The 18,128-nt window shown below is 45.5% G+C and overlaps 1 protein-coding gene across 2 annotated transcripts in view; it reads left to right on the plus strand.

The window, feature by feature from the left end:
* LOC138250115 (uncharacterized) overlaps positions 1-18,128 on the plus strand; it is a 276,374-nt gene that overhangs the window by 217,540 nt on the left and 40,706 nt on the right. Inside the window, exon 8 of one of the 2 annotated variants that reach the window (XM_069204563.1) lies at positions 9,994-10,066. The exons of the other annotated variant lie outside the window; for it this stretch is intronic. Coding sequence (XP_069060664.1) covers positions 9,994-10,016 — 23 coding nt within the window. The 3' untranslated portion in view covers positions 10,017-10,066. The remainder of the gene's footprint in view (positions 1-9,993; positions 10,067-18,128) is intronic. 2 annotated transcript variants of the gene reach the window in all.

The raw sequence follows: 18,128 nt of genomic DNA on the forward strand, positions 1-18,128 counted from the left end.
CTCACATTTCTGTGGCAGAAAGTTCTGGAATCTGATAGGAGCCACAAATTTCCTTCCACCCAGCGTTCCCCCAAGTCTCCCGATAAAAATGATACCTCACTTGTGTGGGTGGCCCAGGTGCCTGCAACATAATAAGGCCCAAAACCTGAAGGGATAGAAGGGATAGCACAGCAAGTTTATAAGGGCATATTCTTTTATACATCTTTAGACGGACTCTGCTTTGGGGACCCACATAAGTGAGGTGTCATTTTACTTGGGAGACTGAGGGGAAAACTGGGGAGTAGGAATTTTGTGCTGGAGCGGTGATCCTACTAAGAAAAATCAGGAAAATATGCTTTTTTATGCAAATTGTGAGGTTTACAGAGGAGTCTGGGTAAGAAAATGTTGGGGGAGCCACACAAGCCACACCTCCCTAGACTCCTTGGGGTGCCTAGTTTTAAAAAGTTTCTGGGTTTTGTAGGTTTCCCTACATGACGGCCGCACCCAGGACCAAAAACATAGGTGGGCCCTCCCCCCCAAACACAGGTATTTTTGGAATATATCACTTTGATGTGTGCACATACGTCCGTGATGTGCCAAAGACTAAAATTGTGAAAAGAAACACACTTAGGTTATGTGAAGAAGACCCCTCACCCACCAACCAAGTTGGTGGCATGCTTCATCATCGGGGTCCCACCTGAGGCACCTAGCGTGTCTCAAGTGTGCTGCGACGCCTGATTACAGCGGAGCAGGTTTTGTCATTTGTACCACACATACTGGTTGGATTTGGCACGAGGGTGAGTGATGGTTCAGTAGATCAAATTTTATTAACAAGAGATTTCACAAAAGTGAAATGCACTGGTAATAACTGAAAGGCCAAAAAACTGAACCAATGACTCACAGCTCGTGAGCTGTAATGCCACGACAAGGCACCAACCGCTTTACAGTCCATTCACACACCTTTCATACATGACATGCACTAGACCATTCACGCCGCCAGCCACGGGCCCAGCACATTACAAGACTCGCATCCACAGACAGCGCCAGTCAAGGGCCCATCACTTTCATACGCCCACATGCCTGATACAGCAATCACACCAGCTGATGAGTGTGTGGACTGGCGTTTGGCCGGCACTGCCAGCCAAGCGCCACCCCACCCACACCACCAGCCAAGCGCCACCCCACACACACCGCCAGCCCAGCACCACCCCACACACACCGCCAGCCCAGCGCCACCCCACACACACCGCCAGCCAAGCGCCACCCCACACACACCGCCAGCCAAGCGCCACCCCACACACACCGCCAGCCAAGCGCCACCACACCCACGCCGCCAGCCAAGCGCCACTCTACACATGCCATCCCCTTTTTTTTGTTTTTAAACAACAAAGAAACCACTAATCATAAATTAGTACAAAACTACAAACACAAAAGCTCTAACTGAATACATGACTAATGCCAACCGTGAAACCGAACATATAAAAATATAAAACACCAGTTTACGCTCACGGAATTTCCCAATAATTCTTCTGTGTGTGGTAGCTCCTGAAACAGCCACCCACACACAGCCCAGGCTTTGAAGGACAATCAGGGCAGTACATCCTAGTCTCCTTCCTGATACCTCTTCGAGTACAGACTCTACATCTCTTAGCAGGAAAGTTTTTTTTGGCCGTGGGAGGAATGTGCTCAGCAAAGTGACGATCTTTCAATCTAGCCACATCCTCCACCACTGCTTCTCTAGGAACTCTTGCCTGTTCCAGCACAACAAGGCTAGCTATGATAGACTCCTGAAATTTCACAAATGTCATCCTTGACTCTGGAGAACTATCCTTAAACACAACAAAAGCATTAAAAGTTGCCAAGTGGAACAAGTGAAGCGCTAATTTCTTATACCACACATAAGACTTACGAGCAGCAGTGTAAGGTTCTAACCTCTGATCTACTCTATCAACACCACCCATGTGCTTATTATAGTCTAAGATGCACACAGGTTTGCGCACTTCGGCAACCTGACCCCAAACAGCCACAGGTGAAGTACTCTCATCATGGATGGTGCTTAGCATGTATACATCCCTCTTGTCTACAAATTTCAGAGCTAGCAGCTCATCATTCCGCAAGGCACTGCACTGTCCCTTCTCAAGTTTTTTACAGACAAGCTCTTTTGGATAGCCTTTCCGATTAGAGCGGATTGTGCCACAAGCAACAGTGTCCACTCTGAACAACTCCTTGAACAACCGAACTCCAGTGTAGAAGTTATCTACATATAAATGGTGACCTTTGTTAAACAGTCGTCTACCAAGTTCCCACACAATTTTCTCACTAACTCCAAAAGTGGGAGGACAACCAGGGGGGTCAATATTGGAATCCCTACCAGTGTAGACCCGGAAATTATAAACATATCCTGTACTACTTTCTGACAGCATATACAATTTAATTCCATACCGTGCCCTCTTGCTAGGAATGTACTGCCTAAAAACCAAACGACCCTTGAACAGGACCAAAGACTCATCTACAGATATTTCTTTCCCTGGAACATAGATCTCTGAAAACCGATCTACCAAATGATCAAGGACAGGTCTAATCTTAAAAAGACGGTCAGAATCAGGATGATCTCGTGGCAAGGCTAAAGCATTATCTACAAAATGCAACATCCGAAGAAGAAGCTCATACCGGTTACGACTCATGATGGCAGGAAATATAGCAGTTGCCATCAAGGGACTAGTAGACCAATATGAAGACAGCGACGGCTTCCTTATCAGCCCCATCAAAAAAGTTAAACCCAAGAACTTTTTCAACTCTTCCAGATTTGTGGGAATCCACCGGCTAGCTCTAGAGTGTGGCCTAAGTCTGGCAGCGTTGTCCCTCAAAAACTGCTCTGCATACAAATTAGTCTGCTCAACAATCTCTTCCAAAAATATATCGTCCATAAACAACTCAAAAAAGTTGACGGGCAAAAAGTTTTCCGTATTAACTCGACACCCTGGAAAACCAGTAAACGCAGGCAACTGTGGCTGCTCCATGTTTGGTGCAACCCATGCGTCAGGTCTTCCAATGGGAAGCCTTTCAGCCGCTGGCTCCTGCACCATTGGCACATCACTGTCCTCCTCTAAAACAGGCCCTTCATCAGCACTGAGAGTGGCTTCATCATCAGATGATTCATCTCTGACAGAAAATTCACTTCCAGAATCCTGCACTTCCTCCTCTGCCTCAGATGCAGAGTCAGTCTCATATTCATGGTCAGAAGATGACTCAAAAAGCACACTAACAACCTGCTGAGCGGTCATCCTACGGCTGGCCATGATCCTTCCTACTAAAATTAACTGGACAAATACACCACCAACAACCAGCACTGTGTAAGATAAGTAACAAAGTATAGGTTTATCACTAAGAATTATAAACTCAAAAACTATACTGCTCACTTGCCTGAAAAAGCTTGACTCACCAGCAACTACTCTGCACAGCCACAGCAATCACCAACGATATCCCACTAAAAAGAGAAAAAAAAAAGCAAATTAGACATAAGACAACACAATAATCATTGTGCATAACTCTAAGGACAATTTCACACACAATCCTGCATTCAGTACACCACCTACAAACATGTCATTCATGCATTGCAACAATACTCACTTGGAGTAAATTTATTTACTTACCTAAAACATGCAACTACGCAAACCGCAGGACAACTACTGCCAAAACTGCAACAAGCCACAGCAAAGTCAGCAAAAGCTTTGAACTAAAACAAAAAGGAGAAAAACTGTTATTATCATAAAAGTAAATACTTCGCCAGTTGACAAACACTCCGCCACTAACCATTTTTTCATTTTCCCGTGTCTAGTCTTCTCTGCTTGGGGGAAGATGGGCCTAAAAAAAAAATAGGCCAATCTACCCCCAAGGGGAGGGGGCAGAAATCACCCAGATTACATTGCACCATTTGGGGGGGGCGACCCTTGCCCAAGGTGCCACACCCCCACACAAAGCACACACACACATACATAGTATCCCTGGCGCTATGGGGATTCTGCCCCCCTTGGGGACAGAAAGGCCTAAAAAATAGGCATATCTGCCCCCTAGGGGGGCAGAACTGCCCAAAAATACATGTGGGCCCCTGGGGGCGACCCTTGCCCAAGGGGCCACCCCCCAACACAAAAAATAAAAATCAACAATAAAATCCCTGGTGTCTAGTGGCTTTCTGCCCCCCTTGGGGGCAGATCGGCCTAAAAATAGGGCCAATCTGCCCCCAAGGGGGGCAGAAACGACAATAAATACATTGCGCCCCTGGGGGGAGCGACCCTTGCCCAAGGGGCCACCCCCCAACACAAAGCACACATACATACATACTATTTCTGGCGCTATTGGGATTCTGCCCCCCTTGGGGGCAGAAAGGCCTAAAAAAAATAGGCCTCTCTGCCCCCAAGGGGGGCAGAACTGCCCAAAAATACATGAGGGCCCCTGGGGGCGACCCTTGCCCAAGGGGCCGCCCCCCAACACAAAAAATACACATCAACAATAAAATCCCTGGTGTCTAGTGGCTTTCTGCCCCCCTTGGGGGCAGATCGGCCTAAAAATAGGGCCAATCTGCCCCCAAGGGGGGCAGAAACGACAATAAATACATTGCGCCCCTGGGGGGAGCGACCCTTGCCCAAGGGGCCACCCCCCAACACAAAGCACACATACATACATACTATTTCTGGCGCTATTGGGATTCTGCCCCCCTTGGGGGCAGAAAGGCCTAAAAAAAATAGGCCTCTCTGCCCCCAAGGGGGGCAGAACTGCCCAAAAATACATGAGGGCCCCTGGGGGCGACCCTTGCCCAAGGGGCCGCCCCCCAACACAAAAAATACACATCAACAATAAAATCCCTGGTGTCTAGTGGCTTTCTGCCCCCCTTGGGGGCAGATCGGCCTAATAATAGGGCCAAACGACAATAAATACATTGCGCCCCTGGGGGGAGCGACCCTTGCCCAAGGGGCCACCCCCCAACACAAAGCACACATACATACATACTATTTCTGGCGCTATTGGGATTCTGCCCCCCTTGGGGGCAGAAAGGCCTAAAAAAAATAGGCCTCTCTGCCCCCAAGGGGGGCAGAACTGCCCAAAAATACATGAGGGCCCCTGGGGGCGACCCTTGCCCAAGGGGCCGCCCCCCAACACAAAAAATACACATCAACAATAAAATCCCTGGTGTCTAGTGGCTTTCTGCCCCCCTTGGGGGCAGATCGGCCTAAAAATAGGGCCAATCTGCCCCCAGGGGGGGCAGAAACGACGTAAAATACATTTGCCCCCAAAGGGGAGCGACCCTTGCCCAAGGGGCCGCCCCCCAACACAAAAAATACAAATCAACAATAAAATCCCTGGTGTCTAGTGGCTTTCTGCCCCCCTTGGGGGCAGATCGGCCTAAAAATAGGGCCAATCTGCCCCCAGGGGGGGCAGAAACGACGTAAAATACATGTGCCCCCAAAGGGGAGCGACCCTTGCCCAAGGGGCCGCCCCCCAACACAAAAAATACACAGCAACAATAAAATCCCTGGTGTCTAGTGGCTTTCTGCCCCCCTTGGGGGCAGATCGGCCTAAAAATAGGGCCAATCTGCCCCCAGGGGGGGCAGAAACGACGGAAAAAGCATGTGCCCCCAAAGGGGAGCGACCCTTGCCCAAGGGGTCGCTCCCCTACACTAATATTCACTCACACACACACATACAGAAATCCCTGGTGTCTAGTGGGCATTCCTGCTGCCCGATCGCATCGCGATCGGGCAGCAGGAATGCTCAAAGAGACATTGAGGGAAAGGAAAACCCTTTCCTTTCCCTCGATGCCTCTCTGAGAGCACCCCCACCCCGCACGAAGGTGAAATACTCACCTTCTCCCTTGACGCGCTGGAAGCAAATGGCTTCCAGCGCGTCATTCCCCGTTTCCATGAAATCAGCGCGCGATCGCGCGCTGACGTCATGGGGGGGGGGGTAAAAGGGGAAGGGATTCCCCTTTTAGCCCTGGCCTGGGGGTGTTGGGGGGCGGCCCTCGGGTGAAGCGCTAGCGCTTCCCCCGACTGCCAGTCCCTGGACGTAATGGTTACGTCCATGGCGCCACACGGGCGCTGCCATGGACGTAACCATTACGTCCGTGGCGGGGAAGGGGTTAAAAAGGTGAACTTGTTTCAGGGATTAGCTCGTGGGTCTTGAGGGTGGGTTGCAAGCACTGGAGGTAAGATATGATCCCCACAGACTGTTGGGGGATGCTTTTCGTGAGCAGCGTAAAACGTGAGCGTCTTAGACTGATGTATCATAATTATTTGTTGGAGCATTAGGGTGCCGCTGCTTATGCCTCGTAGTTGCCAGTGCTGCCCTCATATTGCTGGAATGCATGGTCGCGTTGGTGCTTTTGCCAGTTACAATTATCCATCTGAAAGGTGGTTAGATAGTAGCGAGAGACCAGAGGCCTGTTTCTGGCACCCAAGGCTGATAGGAAGCATGGGGAGCACACAGCGTAGAGCAAGCCACAGACCGAGCCAGGCCGTTTCTGCGTGTCACCAACTCTACCCCAAGCAGCTTGAAGTCCGTCCAAGTTAAGCAGTTATGGGATCAGCCTCTTTCATTCGCTGTTTTTAATAAATAAATAAATAAATAAATAACTGCAAGTGCCAGCTATCTTTCCTTGAAGATAAAAACAGGTTTGCCAAGAGATCTTACTATTGGATTCCAATAAATAACTACTGCCACTTCAGGAGACAACTCTATCTGGAAAGTTGCTACTCGAAATTAACCGAAATTTACTCTGAACTACTGGCCCAAATGACAAGTAAAGGCAACAGATAAAACATGCAGATGGTGTCATCAAGAGCAGGAATCCATATTGCATGAGAGGTGCATCTGTCCAGCACTTCTCAGAGAGCACAGGCTACTGCTGCTCCCCCATTTTATTCTTTTAGGAGTGTGCAGTTGTAGACAAGCTGTTAATGAGTGTTACAATGGGAACCACACAAGGCTTAAAACCCAAATCATCACATTTTCAACTATTGCAGTAAAAAGACTCTTACCCACCATAAAGTAGCTTATAATGAATAAGCCCTTCTAGTTTGGTTGCACACAATCACAGTAATGCTTTCTTTCACAGCACGGGTACACTGGTACTTTAAGAACAAATCACGTTTAAAGTAAGCTAAGGATTGTAATGACATTTCGTTTTTTAGAACCTGTACTTGATTACAATTAAAGTAATTAGGAATTGTAATTAAATTTGGTTTTTTAGAACCTGTACTTAATATGCAATTCTTATCGCCTTTTTAACACTGTCTGTGTTTGCATTGCAGAGGCTTCAATTAACTGTGAAATAAAATTAATCTAAACCTTCAGTGTCCTCTTGAACGCCAAAGGATTTTAAAATTTTGTCTGTTATACAATATCGTCAGGGCTTGTCTTGTACTTGTCTTCACTTTCAGAAGCTCTGTCCTGAATCACTTCTAGTACTCAATTAAATTCCTTCAGTTGATAATCTAACTTAATTACTAATATTTGTATAGCTTTCATCTCCGTTGATCAAAGAACTTGGGATGCTTCCAGTACTGCATTATATGATTTGAGCATTAGCATAAGGGTCTGAGAAGAGGAGATGGTTTTCCATCTGTCTTGATAGCGTAGCATGAAATAAAGACCTTTCTTAAAAGGAAAGGAGTCATTCATTGTAACACATCAGAGCACATCATTCTGAACTCACGATGTTCTGTGTGATAACTCATCACCTACCTAATTCTCGAGCGGGAAACAGAGGTTTCTTTGGAGCTGAAACTAAGCTTTTTCTCTGTGCCGTGTTTGGAGCTAGAAGTGTGAGACATTTGCAGTCGTTGTCATCCACGGATCTCCTGCAGCATAAGCAGTGGCGGCTGGTGAGGTTTGTGAGTGGTGGGGCTGGGCTTGGCGGCGAGGGGGATGGGCGAGCGCATTTTTTCAGGAGGTTAGTAGCAATTTTCCATTTCTTCTGCCAATCCTATTTAACAAAATTGAAATACATTTTTTTTAAATAAAAAGAAACAAAATAGCTTTCGTTGGCCTGGCTTGGTAGGCAAGCCTGAATTTCCTTCTTTAGCAATGTGTACAGCATCCAGACGTTTTGGGGTTGATATCTCACTCACAACATGTTTGTGAAATGAGTTCTCCTCTCCATGTGAATATGTCAGGCTGATATAGAGAGAATAATACCATAGGTAGGGGCTAATAATCACATTTGTAATGATGTTGCTGTTGCATAAACAGGTTGGAGCTGTCTATTGAGCCAGTGCATGCCAGAGATGAAATGGCATTCAGGATGCTCCAACAGAGTCAATGCCTTCTTAGTCCATACAATAATATATTGTTTAGTTTTTCCATACTGAAACGCAAGATCATGCATAAAGGCAACTCACATGTACTAAAAATACTGAAAAATAGAGTGATAAAATATATACATGCAACACACAAAATGCTTTTCTTACCTTTAGTGTATGTCTGTTTCTTTTCTGAAGCATCTGTTCAAAGCCAAGCACACATGAGGTCAAACAAATATTCATATGATATAATTGGCCACAGTCCGATAGAAGAAATATTTATTTGAAGAAAAAAATAATAATTTGATCTTATAGAAAGTCAACTACATTTTGAGCAGGGTAGTTGAAACACAACAAGTAAATATCCATCACCGAAAACTCTTTGTGTAGGGACGGTTTGATTGTTCAAAAAGTAAATTTGCATACTTTAATATTATACGTTAACATTAAATACTTTGTACTTCTCTAATAAGGACTTTAGTAACCCAGTACTTTAGAGAACTTATATAATGAAATTAAATATTTATTGGTTCAAAGAAGAAATAAATCTGTCTCCAAGATGTATGGGTTTATCCATTTATATATAAAATATATTATCTGACACCCCTGCCCCATCACAAAATCTTACTAGTAGTCGTAGATAAGTCAACATGTGCCAACATACTCAAACAAACATTGTTATATCATCATTTATCAATCATAAATGAGCCAACACTCAGACAACTTTGATGAACATGTCAGTGCACCTTTATAGCATTTGCAACCTCGCAATGCCAATTCAAAGGCTCCACAAAATTTCACACAGTCAATCAATTTTGATAATATATAACGGTTCTTATCAACCTCTTCATTATGTTTGATTACTCCCTTGCAGTAGGCTTCATTTAACTGGAGCGCAATATTTGATTTTCCATACAAAGATAACTTTAATACATTGGTCAAGTGGGATTCACTGGAGTTGTGTCTCTTTATTTTTTCTGCTAGATGCTTTAGATCAGTAACTCCTCTTCTAGTCCAGCTAACTTCACCCCCAAAGAGCAGGCAGGTGAAACAGAACAAGGCATTATTAGAGGAACTGGCAGTAAGCCACTCCATTTTATCAAACCATGTTAGTGTAAACCTGCGTGTGTAACCTTTCCCCCGGTCTTTTGCAGACTGCTCAATGTGTATGTCGGGTTTCTCTGGTCCTAGTGCCTTAACACGAAGTTTGTCTTCAGGTGTCATTCCCAGAAATGGTTTTGTCAGTAAACTGTCTACCGTGTTCATTTTTGCAAACAATTAAATGAACAAAACAAAGAAAGGATAAACTAGATTATAGATAATTCCTCCACTTGAAACTGCACTTCAGGTTACTTTTTAGCAACAGGTGATGAACTTTCTGCTGATTTAGTAAATCATGCCTCCTGATAAAGTATCTGCTCAGGAATCTGGAGACAACCTTCTGCTGAGTTCCTCTCTTGTTCCTAATGATAAGCTATCTGCTGATTTGCTTCATGGCACTTGTCAAACTATCTGCTGATTTTCTCTGGTGCCTGGAGAAAATGTTTCTGCTGGTTTCCTCTCTGCTGCCTGAGGTTTAGCTATCTGCTGACCTCCTCCCTGGTGCCTGCGAATAATTGAAATATGATATAATCTTTGAGACTATAGACCATTGGATACACATCAGAAACCACTGAACAGCTTGACTGTTAAAAGCTTTTCATTCTGCATTTTTCAGCAACATCAAGGAACTGTGAGTAAGAATGATGCAAAGCAACGCAGCGCTGGATTTAAGGTACTGTGTTTAGCAGGTGGGTTCCTGAGGCTGGCTCACGTTCCGTTGCGGTCGGCCTGAGCTTGTGACTTTGACCCAAGAGCTTTTCTTGACGTCATCAAACACCCTCTCTCACCTCCATTCAGTCAGAAGGCGGACGAAGGCTGAGGACTGACTGAGGTCAGAGATGCACTCCGTGCATCCACATTATGCAGGTTGTCAGCGCCTAATTTTTGGGGACAGTTCTGAAACATCCCATCTGTTTAAGTCCTCAAAAGCAGACACACTTTTACATAGCGTGATCGCGCTCGTTTTTTTTTGGTTTTCAATTTCAGCACGATCACCAGTGCTTAATATATGCTTGTTGTTTCCTGTGCTGAGCGCAGGCACTTATTTTTGAGAGCCGGGGCTTATTCTGCTGCCTCAAGCATTTGCTGCGAGTAAAAGACACATATGGGAAAGACGGAGGAAGGGGGAAACGAAAAAGCGTCACAAAGGGAGAAAGTAGTAAGCTGCTAGAGTGAGCTGAAGGGGCAGGGAGTGGCTTTATATGGATTGAAGAGGCCCGAGATGGCTTCAGGATTACGCCGCCTCAGTATTCCATATTCGCACGTTTAATTGCAGCAGCCGCTTGTTTAAAAGAAGGGCTTTGGGCACCAGCACGTTTTTATTTACAAATTAAGCACTGGCGATCGCACTGGGTTTTGCATGGCACGATCGCGCTCATTGTCTTTTCTTTCAATTTATGTGGCAAGAAAAGTTGGGTTAGGAGCTAATAGCTCTAACTCGATAAAATGCCAGACCCATTGCATTGCAAATGCTTGTTGCCATCTTTTGTTGATAGTGCTGATGGTCTCACATTTTGTCCAAACAATTGCACATTTATTTGTGATGCTGTGACGCTTTCTCTTTATGTGCGCCGCACTCTTGTTTGCTACAATTTAAGCTGACATTTGCTGTTTACAAAATTAGCTGAGACAGAAACGATCACAAAATGACCGCCACTTGAGCTGCTCCAGTAACTCTAGTAAGAGAGTGATAGCTGTTCTCAGCAGTGCCTAAACAGTCCCGGCTCCCCTGACTGTGGAGGCGTGTTTCCTTGGTGAGGGCGAATCCTTCCTCAGTGCACTAGTTTATCCATTGATTCCATTCACAATTGGTTGGCGTGTGTTTAAGGGCTGAGCAAGAAAAGGCCACTCGTGGAGCTCAGACCCCCCATTGCCTGGTAAAATTCAGCTTCTAGTGCCTGATAACAGTGCAACCAGCTGCTTGTAAGTGAGCCAGAGAGAGTGGAATGGCACCACCATTTACTGGACAAGATATATGTACCTGGAGTTGAGGTACGTGGCACCACTGCATTAATACATGTGCAAGTGGATATATTACTCACTGCACCCTTCTGTCATTATCTGGTGGTATGGGCCTAAGACAATTTTTTTTTACTGTTTTTGTTTTAATTTACTTTTTCTTGCCTTTTGCATTCATTTCCTCCTTCATTTTTTTTCCCTTACATGTTTCTTTTATCTCTTGTTTCGTTTTTTTATTTTCATTTCCTTCTTTCTCCATGTTGTGCAGTAGAACTTAGTGGACGGTTATGGTGTATGCACAGCGTGCGTGTGTGTCATCTGCCAACGGTGCACTGGTTATGCACTTTTACAGTGCTCACGGTGTTCACTCTCATACTAGTGCAGAGGCTGTGCTGTGGCATTCGAGCATGGCAGTGGTTGCGCAGCGCCACGGCTTCTCTAGAAGCAAATGTTACCCGGCGCACATATTGAGCGATGAAAAGGAGATGAGAATGTGTGTGTGTATATATATATATATATAGATATGTATTGTATAAACACACACATACATTCCTGCTGCGTGTATTTATGCATGTGTGTAGAGAGCTATACACTTGTCAGGATTCAACCAACAATGTTTAAATCTGACTTTGTACGTATGTTTGTGTGTATCTGTACACACATGCATACAACTTCAGATTCAAACATTTTTCGGCAAACAACATTGCTGCGCAGTGAAAGGTAGCTGGGCACATATATGTGTGTGGCAAGGTGTGGTGTGTTTTCTGTGTTGCCTCTTAGCACATTCAGCAGCTGTGGTGGCGAGGCCAGGACGAACAGAGTTGGGACAGGGCCCCCATATTGCCCCCCTCCAGAGACGCTACTATGCAGTGTACAGCAGCGCCGAGGTTGTGCAGTGTTAAAGTGCAGTCTTTTCACATTTGAGATAGGCAGGCGCTGTACTCGGTCACTTCTGCCGTGTTTCTATGAGCATCTGTGAAGAGGAGCGTGGGTGAGGGCGAACTCCTGCTTGCGAGGATTACCATGCAGTGCGTTGAGGATGAGCATCTGTCTCCAGCTCAGCCGTGTGGCCCATTAGAGTGAACTCATGCATGTGTGCTTCTCCGTGACTGTGAGGGTGAACACGACTGCGTTGGACCGAACTTTGTGTATCTCTGAGGGTGAATATATGAGGGCAAACATGTATGTTTGTGATGGCGATCGTGTGTGTATGTGATGATTATCTACTGTGACGACTCGGATGCATTTGTGCACTTGTATGGGTTAGGTACTGTGTCTGCTAGGAGGAACTTGTGTGTCTGCGACGATTCATTTTTGTGTCTGCGAGTATGATCTTGTGAGTCTGTGACGAAGGTGTGTGTCTTGATGCAAGTATACTGCCAATTGCTGTTTTTGCATTTCGTGTCATTTATGTATGATTTGTTAAATTTTTCCATACTTTCATTTGGTTACTCAGAAGCAAATTACATTATTTTTGCACACTCATCGTTTTCTATTGCAGTACAGTGCCTCGGACAATAGGCCGTGTTACACTTCAGAATATTCACAAAGCTCTTTATCCGTAACAGGGACAGTGGCGCAACAAAAGCCTACCCCTGCATATACTATGCAGCCCCCACCCCCACACCACACAAGTTTTGTTACGCACTGATCCGTAACTGTGTTTATGATATCTCTGACTAAGGCACAACTACGTCGAGACTTAATGCACAATCTCACAGAAAATAATGTTTGAAATGACCTTTATCGCTATATTGATATTCACATACCTCCATTCAGTTCGATGCACTGTTTTTGTCATGGAAACAATTAATGCGAGTCTGTCTTCCCGCCTGCCACACCCTTTCCCAGCTCGTCACTGGGTGAGGTCCCAACCACGCCCTCTGCCTCTGGCAAGTTGGAAAAGGGTGGAGTGACAATGCTCTCCACTCCCTGATTGATGTGGAGGGTAAGCACTTCAGGGCTTGAATAAAAACGCCCGGGGCTAACTTGGCATCCGCGTCATCAGAGACTAGGCCTTGATGCTGGGTCTTTGCTGAGCTGATGACCTCACAGGCCTCAGGGCTGTGAGATTATCAGCCTGGCAAATGGACTCACTTTGCGCCTGCCTACACAGGAGCAGTTGAAGTGAGCACGTGACGACGTCACGTCACTTAACTTGTCAAAACGATTGCTTTGATTTTAAAGTGGGTGGAGCCCTGACGCCCATGTACAGAAACCGCCACTGAGCATAAGGCTGAATTAAGCGATGAAAAAACGACAAGAGCTTTTCATCTCAGAAGGCTGGAGGCGGCTGCCATTAGTGCGTCCATCATTGCCCACACTGAAGGTCATCCTTCATATATTTTTATAATGCCTTCCAGCTTACAACGTTGTGTGCTGAGCATTGCCACTTACTAGTCCTTGACCAATATACACAGTGGAAATCAAGAGATTGGGTGTGACTTCTGTAACATGTTCCATTGAGATATTCTGCTCCTGTGTATGACATATGATGTAGCATGCGAATGTACATATTGTTTTTCGAGTTCTGTTTATGTTGAATTTTCAGTTATATTATTGAAGGCATTTTTCTTCCTCATTAAAAGCCAGCAGAAGAATGGAATATATGTTTAAAGATACTATTACATTTATTGTTGGTTTTCTTCTTTTGTTTGGTTTGCCATGAACCATCAAGCACTCCAGACGTTTTCTTAAATAACTGTAACTCTATGCAGAGACATATCTTTTATATCTTTATCATCACTTTCCGTTACCGCCTCTACCATCATACCACCAACTCCACCTCTCTTTTACTATCACACCACCACAATTTGCCTCCAGTTGACTAGTGAACCGCAAATCAGGTGAAAAGAATGAGTTATAATGAGTACTAGGGAGCAGTAGATGGTCTCCATTCAACATTTGACAGCAAGAAGTGTATTCTAAAACGTTCTTTATACCTTGTACAGGGCAGACCAGGTCACTGGGTCGAGGTCATGGGACTAGCAACTCTTTCCAAACTTGACTCTAAACTTAGTGAGGGCGATCAGGCAACACTTCCCAGGGAAGTAGTGTGGGGCTCTAGAGGTCCGAACTCCGCTATGAACCAGTAGACACAGTACCTTGATGTCCAGACCAGTGTTTGCCTTTCATAAAAATAAAGTGCTTTTAATCACACAGCATAACTACTACACAATCGCATTCCGGATGTGAATACTGGGTATTAGCCCTGATCATGATCCCTCCATGGCACTTTCCTCCTTCACATCATGCTGGCAACCCTCTTGCTATTGTCCTCAAGTAGTCTAGTAGAGGCATGAATTAGGCTTGGGTGCAATCAGCCTGCTTCGTTCTTACCCCTGTGATGTTTGCAGATAGACGCAGTTTCAAGTCCTCTTACTTTGTTTAATGTATTGCTGCTCTGCAGTCCTAAATGCAGATGGAGGCCTGATGTATGTCATGTTGGTCCTTTGGTGGTCATTGGGGAGCCTGGGTGCAACTTATTACGTCTTGGGTGTGCATGGCATCCACATGGAGAGACAAGTGCAGCTTTGTGGGTTGATAGGGCCTTAGTACAGCAATATCAGTGTCTTAAGCAGTTGCGGCCCATCTCTGACCAGTGCAGAGAGGTCGTGCAGCAAAGCAGTTGCATCACACCTTGGTTTAGTGAACACAGATTCCATGGTGAGGCAGTTGCAGCTCAACTCGAAGAGTGTACATGAATGTGTGCACCTGGCAGTTACTTTCCACTTAGGCTTATTCAACTTTTCTTTGATGGCATTGCAGTTCTTACAGCCTACAGCAGTGAACAAGAGGTGCAAACGTCAGGTGGATATCGATCAGTATTGTAGTTGCAGTTTTTGATGAAAAGAGATGAGAGACCCGGAAAGGCACTGCAGCACTGGTTGCTCCTTGCTTCTCTTTCTCAAGCAGTATTCTTTCTTATGACATTCCTCATGCCAGGAACATGGTAAGCTTTTCTTCATGGACTGTCTCTCCCTGTAGGGCCAAGAACACTCATTCCACCTCTCTGCAGACAGGCAGATTTCTTAACATTAGACATATCATCTGCTCCGCCAGCACAAAGTGCACTTAAAGTGATGTGCCTTCACTTCTGGGAGGCAGGCCATCAGGCATACTACAGTCCTTGTCACACAGAAGTCCTTCGTGTACTGTCTGGCGCACTCCTTTACTCGCTCATGAAGAACTTGGAACTGGAACAAAGTGGCGTGGTTTGCTTCACACTTTGGTTTGCTTCCTGATTTTATGCACATTTTCTAGACTGGGGATGTGGATCCACTGTCTCAAACTTCAGAACCAGTTTGTATTGGTACTCTTTTCAATTGTCCTAAGGCAGCTCCACACACAGCCTTTGTTTAAAATGATGCTTCCCACTGCAGGTAATACTGGAGCTGTCTCCTGTAAGAAGAACCCACAACTCGGGCACAGCAAAGAGCGAGGTTTCTGCACTTAGCTGTCATCATCCTTTCTGACGCACTAACTAGGGACAGACAAAAGAGCAGGCATGACCTAGAAACATCCTCCCCTTCACAACAGAAACTGCAGTCCTACCCCTCACACTTACCATCAAACACATGGCACTGCTCTGGAAGAACAAAGTTTTCATAGAATTTCTAAAAGTGGCAAGTTTAGTGTATGGATCGCCACCCTTCAGACACTGAAATACAAGTAGTAAACCTCCACTGTCTAGAAAAAGGTGTCCTCATCCCCCATCTTGTGCCATGCCGAACCTTGGGCATCCAGAATGGATCCAACTGGCTTCAGTATTCAAGCTCATATACACATAGAGCACACACACTCAGAATACACACAAGGAAAATCATACACATCTTTACTCCACGTACAATAATCGGCAAGCCTTTATTGTGCTCTTTGAAAATAATAACTGCCTAACATTTGTTTTAACTCTACTTTTTTATTTTTTAGAAAATTGCATATAAATATATTTACATTTGTGTGTGTTTATATGTGTGTGTGTGTGTTTATATTACCTAATGATGGTCACCAGTGGGTAGTTAATAGTATTGTTTTTTCTTAGGATTTTGTTTGCTTTTATCTTTGGCGTCATTTGAGGAATCTTCACAAAACTTTCCCAAATATTTTTTTTTTTACCTCCGCTCCTTCTTGGAAAGTCAAGCGAGCACAGAAAAGGGAGGGGAGGGTCCTCCATTCATCTTTCCATAGGAACTTTAGACACAGCTACAGAGCAAAACCACTGAACAGATGTACACCAAATTTGACAGAATCTAGATCTTGGTTGGGAAAGAGTGCTTTTTGTGATTTGGTGTAAATCCATTCAGTAGTTTTTCAGCAATTAGCTTCTAGGACTGGTGGTGTTGTAATAATGTTTTCTCTTTGTTAAAATGTTGCTGCAAATTCGTGGAGGATGTGCAAATTTGTAGTAAAATTAAAAAAGAAATGCAGGCTCCCATGTGTTTCAGAAAGATACCCCTGGGGTGGGCCAGGGCCTTCGGACATGTAAGATATCAATAGGGAGGGGCCGCGTGGCCTCCTCCTGAAGCTTAAAAAGGCTCCAAGGACTCCATCCTCCCGAGGCTGAATGCATTAAAAAAAGAGTAGGGACCTGTGCGCCCGAGCCTTAAAAGGCCCTGAGGACCCCATCCTCAGGGCCAAACACAACTTTAAACGGAGAGGAGTGTAGGAAAGTAGCCTCTTTCTAGCTTGGTTACCCCCACGTTTTACTTGTTTGTCAGTGTGTTTGACTGATCACTGGGAACCTGCTAAGCAGGACCCCAGTGACTATGTTCTCTCCTCTAAATTTGTTTGCTGGTAACTTTTTCTCCCCACAGTTGGCATACTGGTCCCCCCCCCCATGTAAGTCCCTATTATATGGTACCTATGTACCCAGGTCATTGGGGTTCGAGGGGATCCCTTTGGGCTGCAGCAGTTATTCCGACACCCTTAGGGAGCTCATGCAAAGGGTTCTGCAGGCATGCCATTGCAGCCAGCGTGAAACGGGTTCCTGCACCTGTTTTTCACTACAGGTCACTACACCAGGTCACTATAAGTCACCCCTATGGTAGGCCCTCTCAACCCAGAGGGCAGAGTTCAGGTACCTGAGTGTGAGGGCCCCCCTGCACTAGCAGAGGTGCCCCACCAAACTCTAGATCCATTTTCCTGGACTTTGTGAGTGTGGGGATGCCATTTTACGTGTGTACTGGACATAGGTCACTACCAATTTACAGCTACATAATGGTAACTCCAAATCTGGGCAAGTTTGGTATCAAACATGTCGGAATCACATCCCAATACTGTTTCAAGTATTGGAAGTATGATCCCATGAACTCTGGGGGTTCTTTAGACGACCCTCAGCATTGCTAGTATCCTGCTGCTTCATCTGACCAAGCCCAGGAAGGCAGAAAACAGGATTGCCTTAGCGAGAGGGAGGTATCACCCTCTCCCTTGGGAAATAGGTGTGACTGGCTTGGGAAGGGTAGCCTCCCCAAGCCACTGGTTTGCTTTGAAGGGCACATTTGGTGCCCTCCATGCATAAACCAGTCCACACCGATTCAGGGACCCCCCAGTCCCTGCTCTGTTGTGAAATTGGACAACGGAAAGGGAAGTGACCACTCTCCTGTCCATGACCATCCCAGGGGTGGTGCCCAGAGCTCCTCCAGAGAGTCCCTGGGTTCTGCCATCTTGAGTCCAAGGTTGGAGGGAACTCTGGGAGTATCTGAGTGGCCAGGCAGGTGACATCAGAGGCACCCTCTGATAAGTAGTTACCTGGTTAGGTGGCCAAGCCCCCTCTTTAGGCTATATAGGGTCTCC

The sequence above is a fragment of the Pleurodeles waltl genome, chromosome 8 (genome assembly GCF_031143425.1).
Source record: "Pleurodeles waltl isolate 20211129_DDA chromosome 8, aPleWal1.hap1.20221129, whole genome shotgun sequence".
Taxonomy (NCBI): domain Eukaryota; kingdom Metazoa; phylum Chordata; class Amphibia; order Caudata; family Salamandridae; genus Pleurodeles; species Pleurodeles waltl.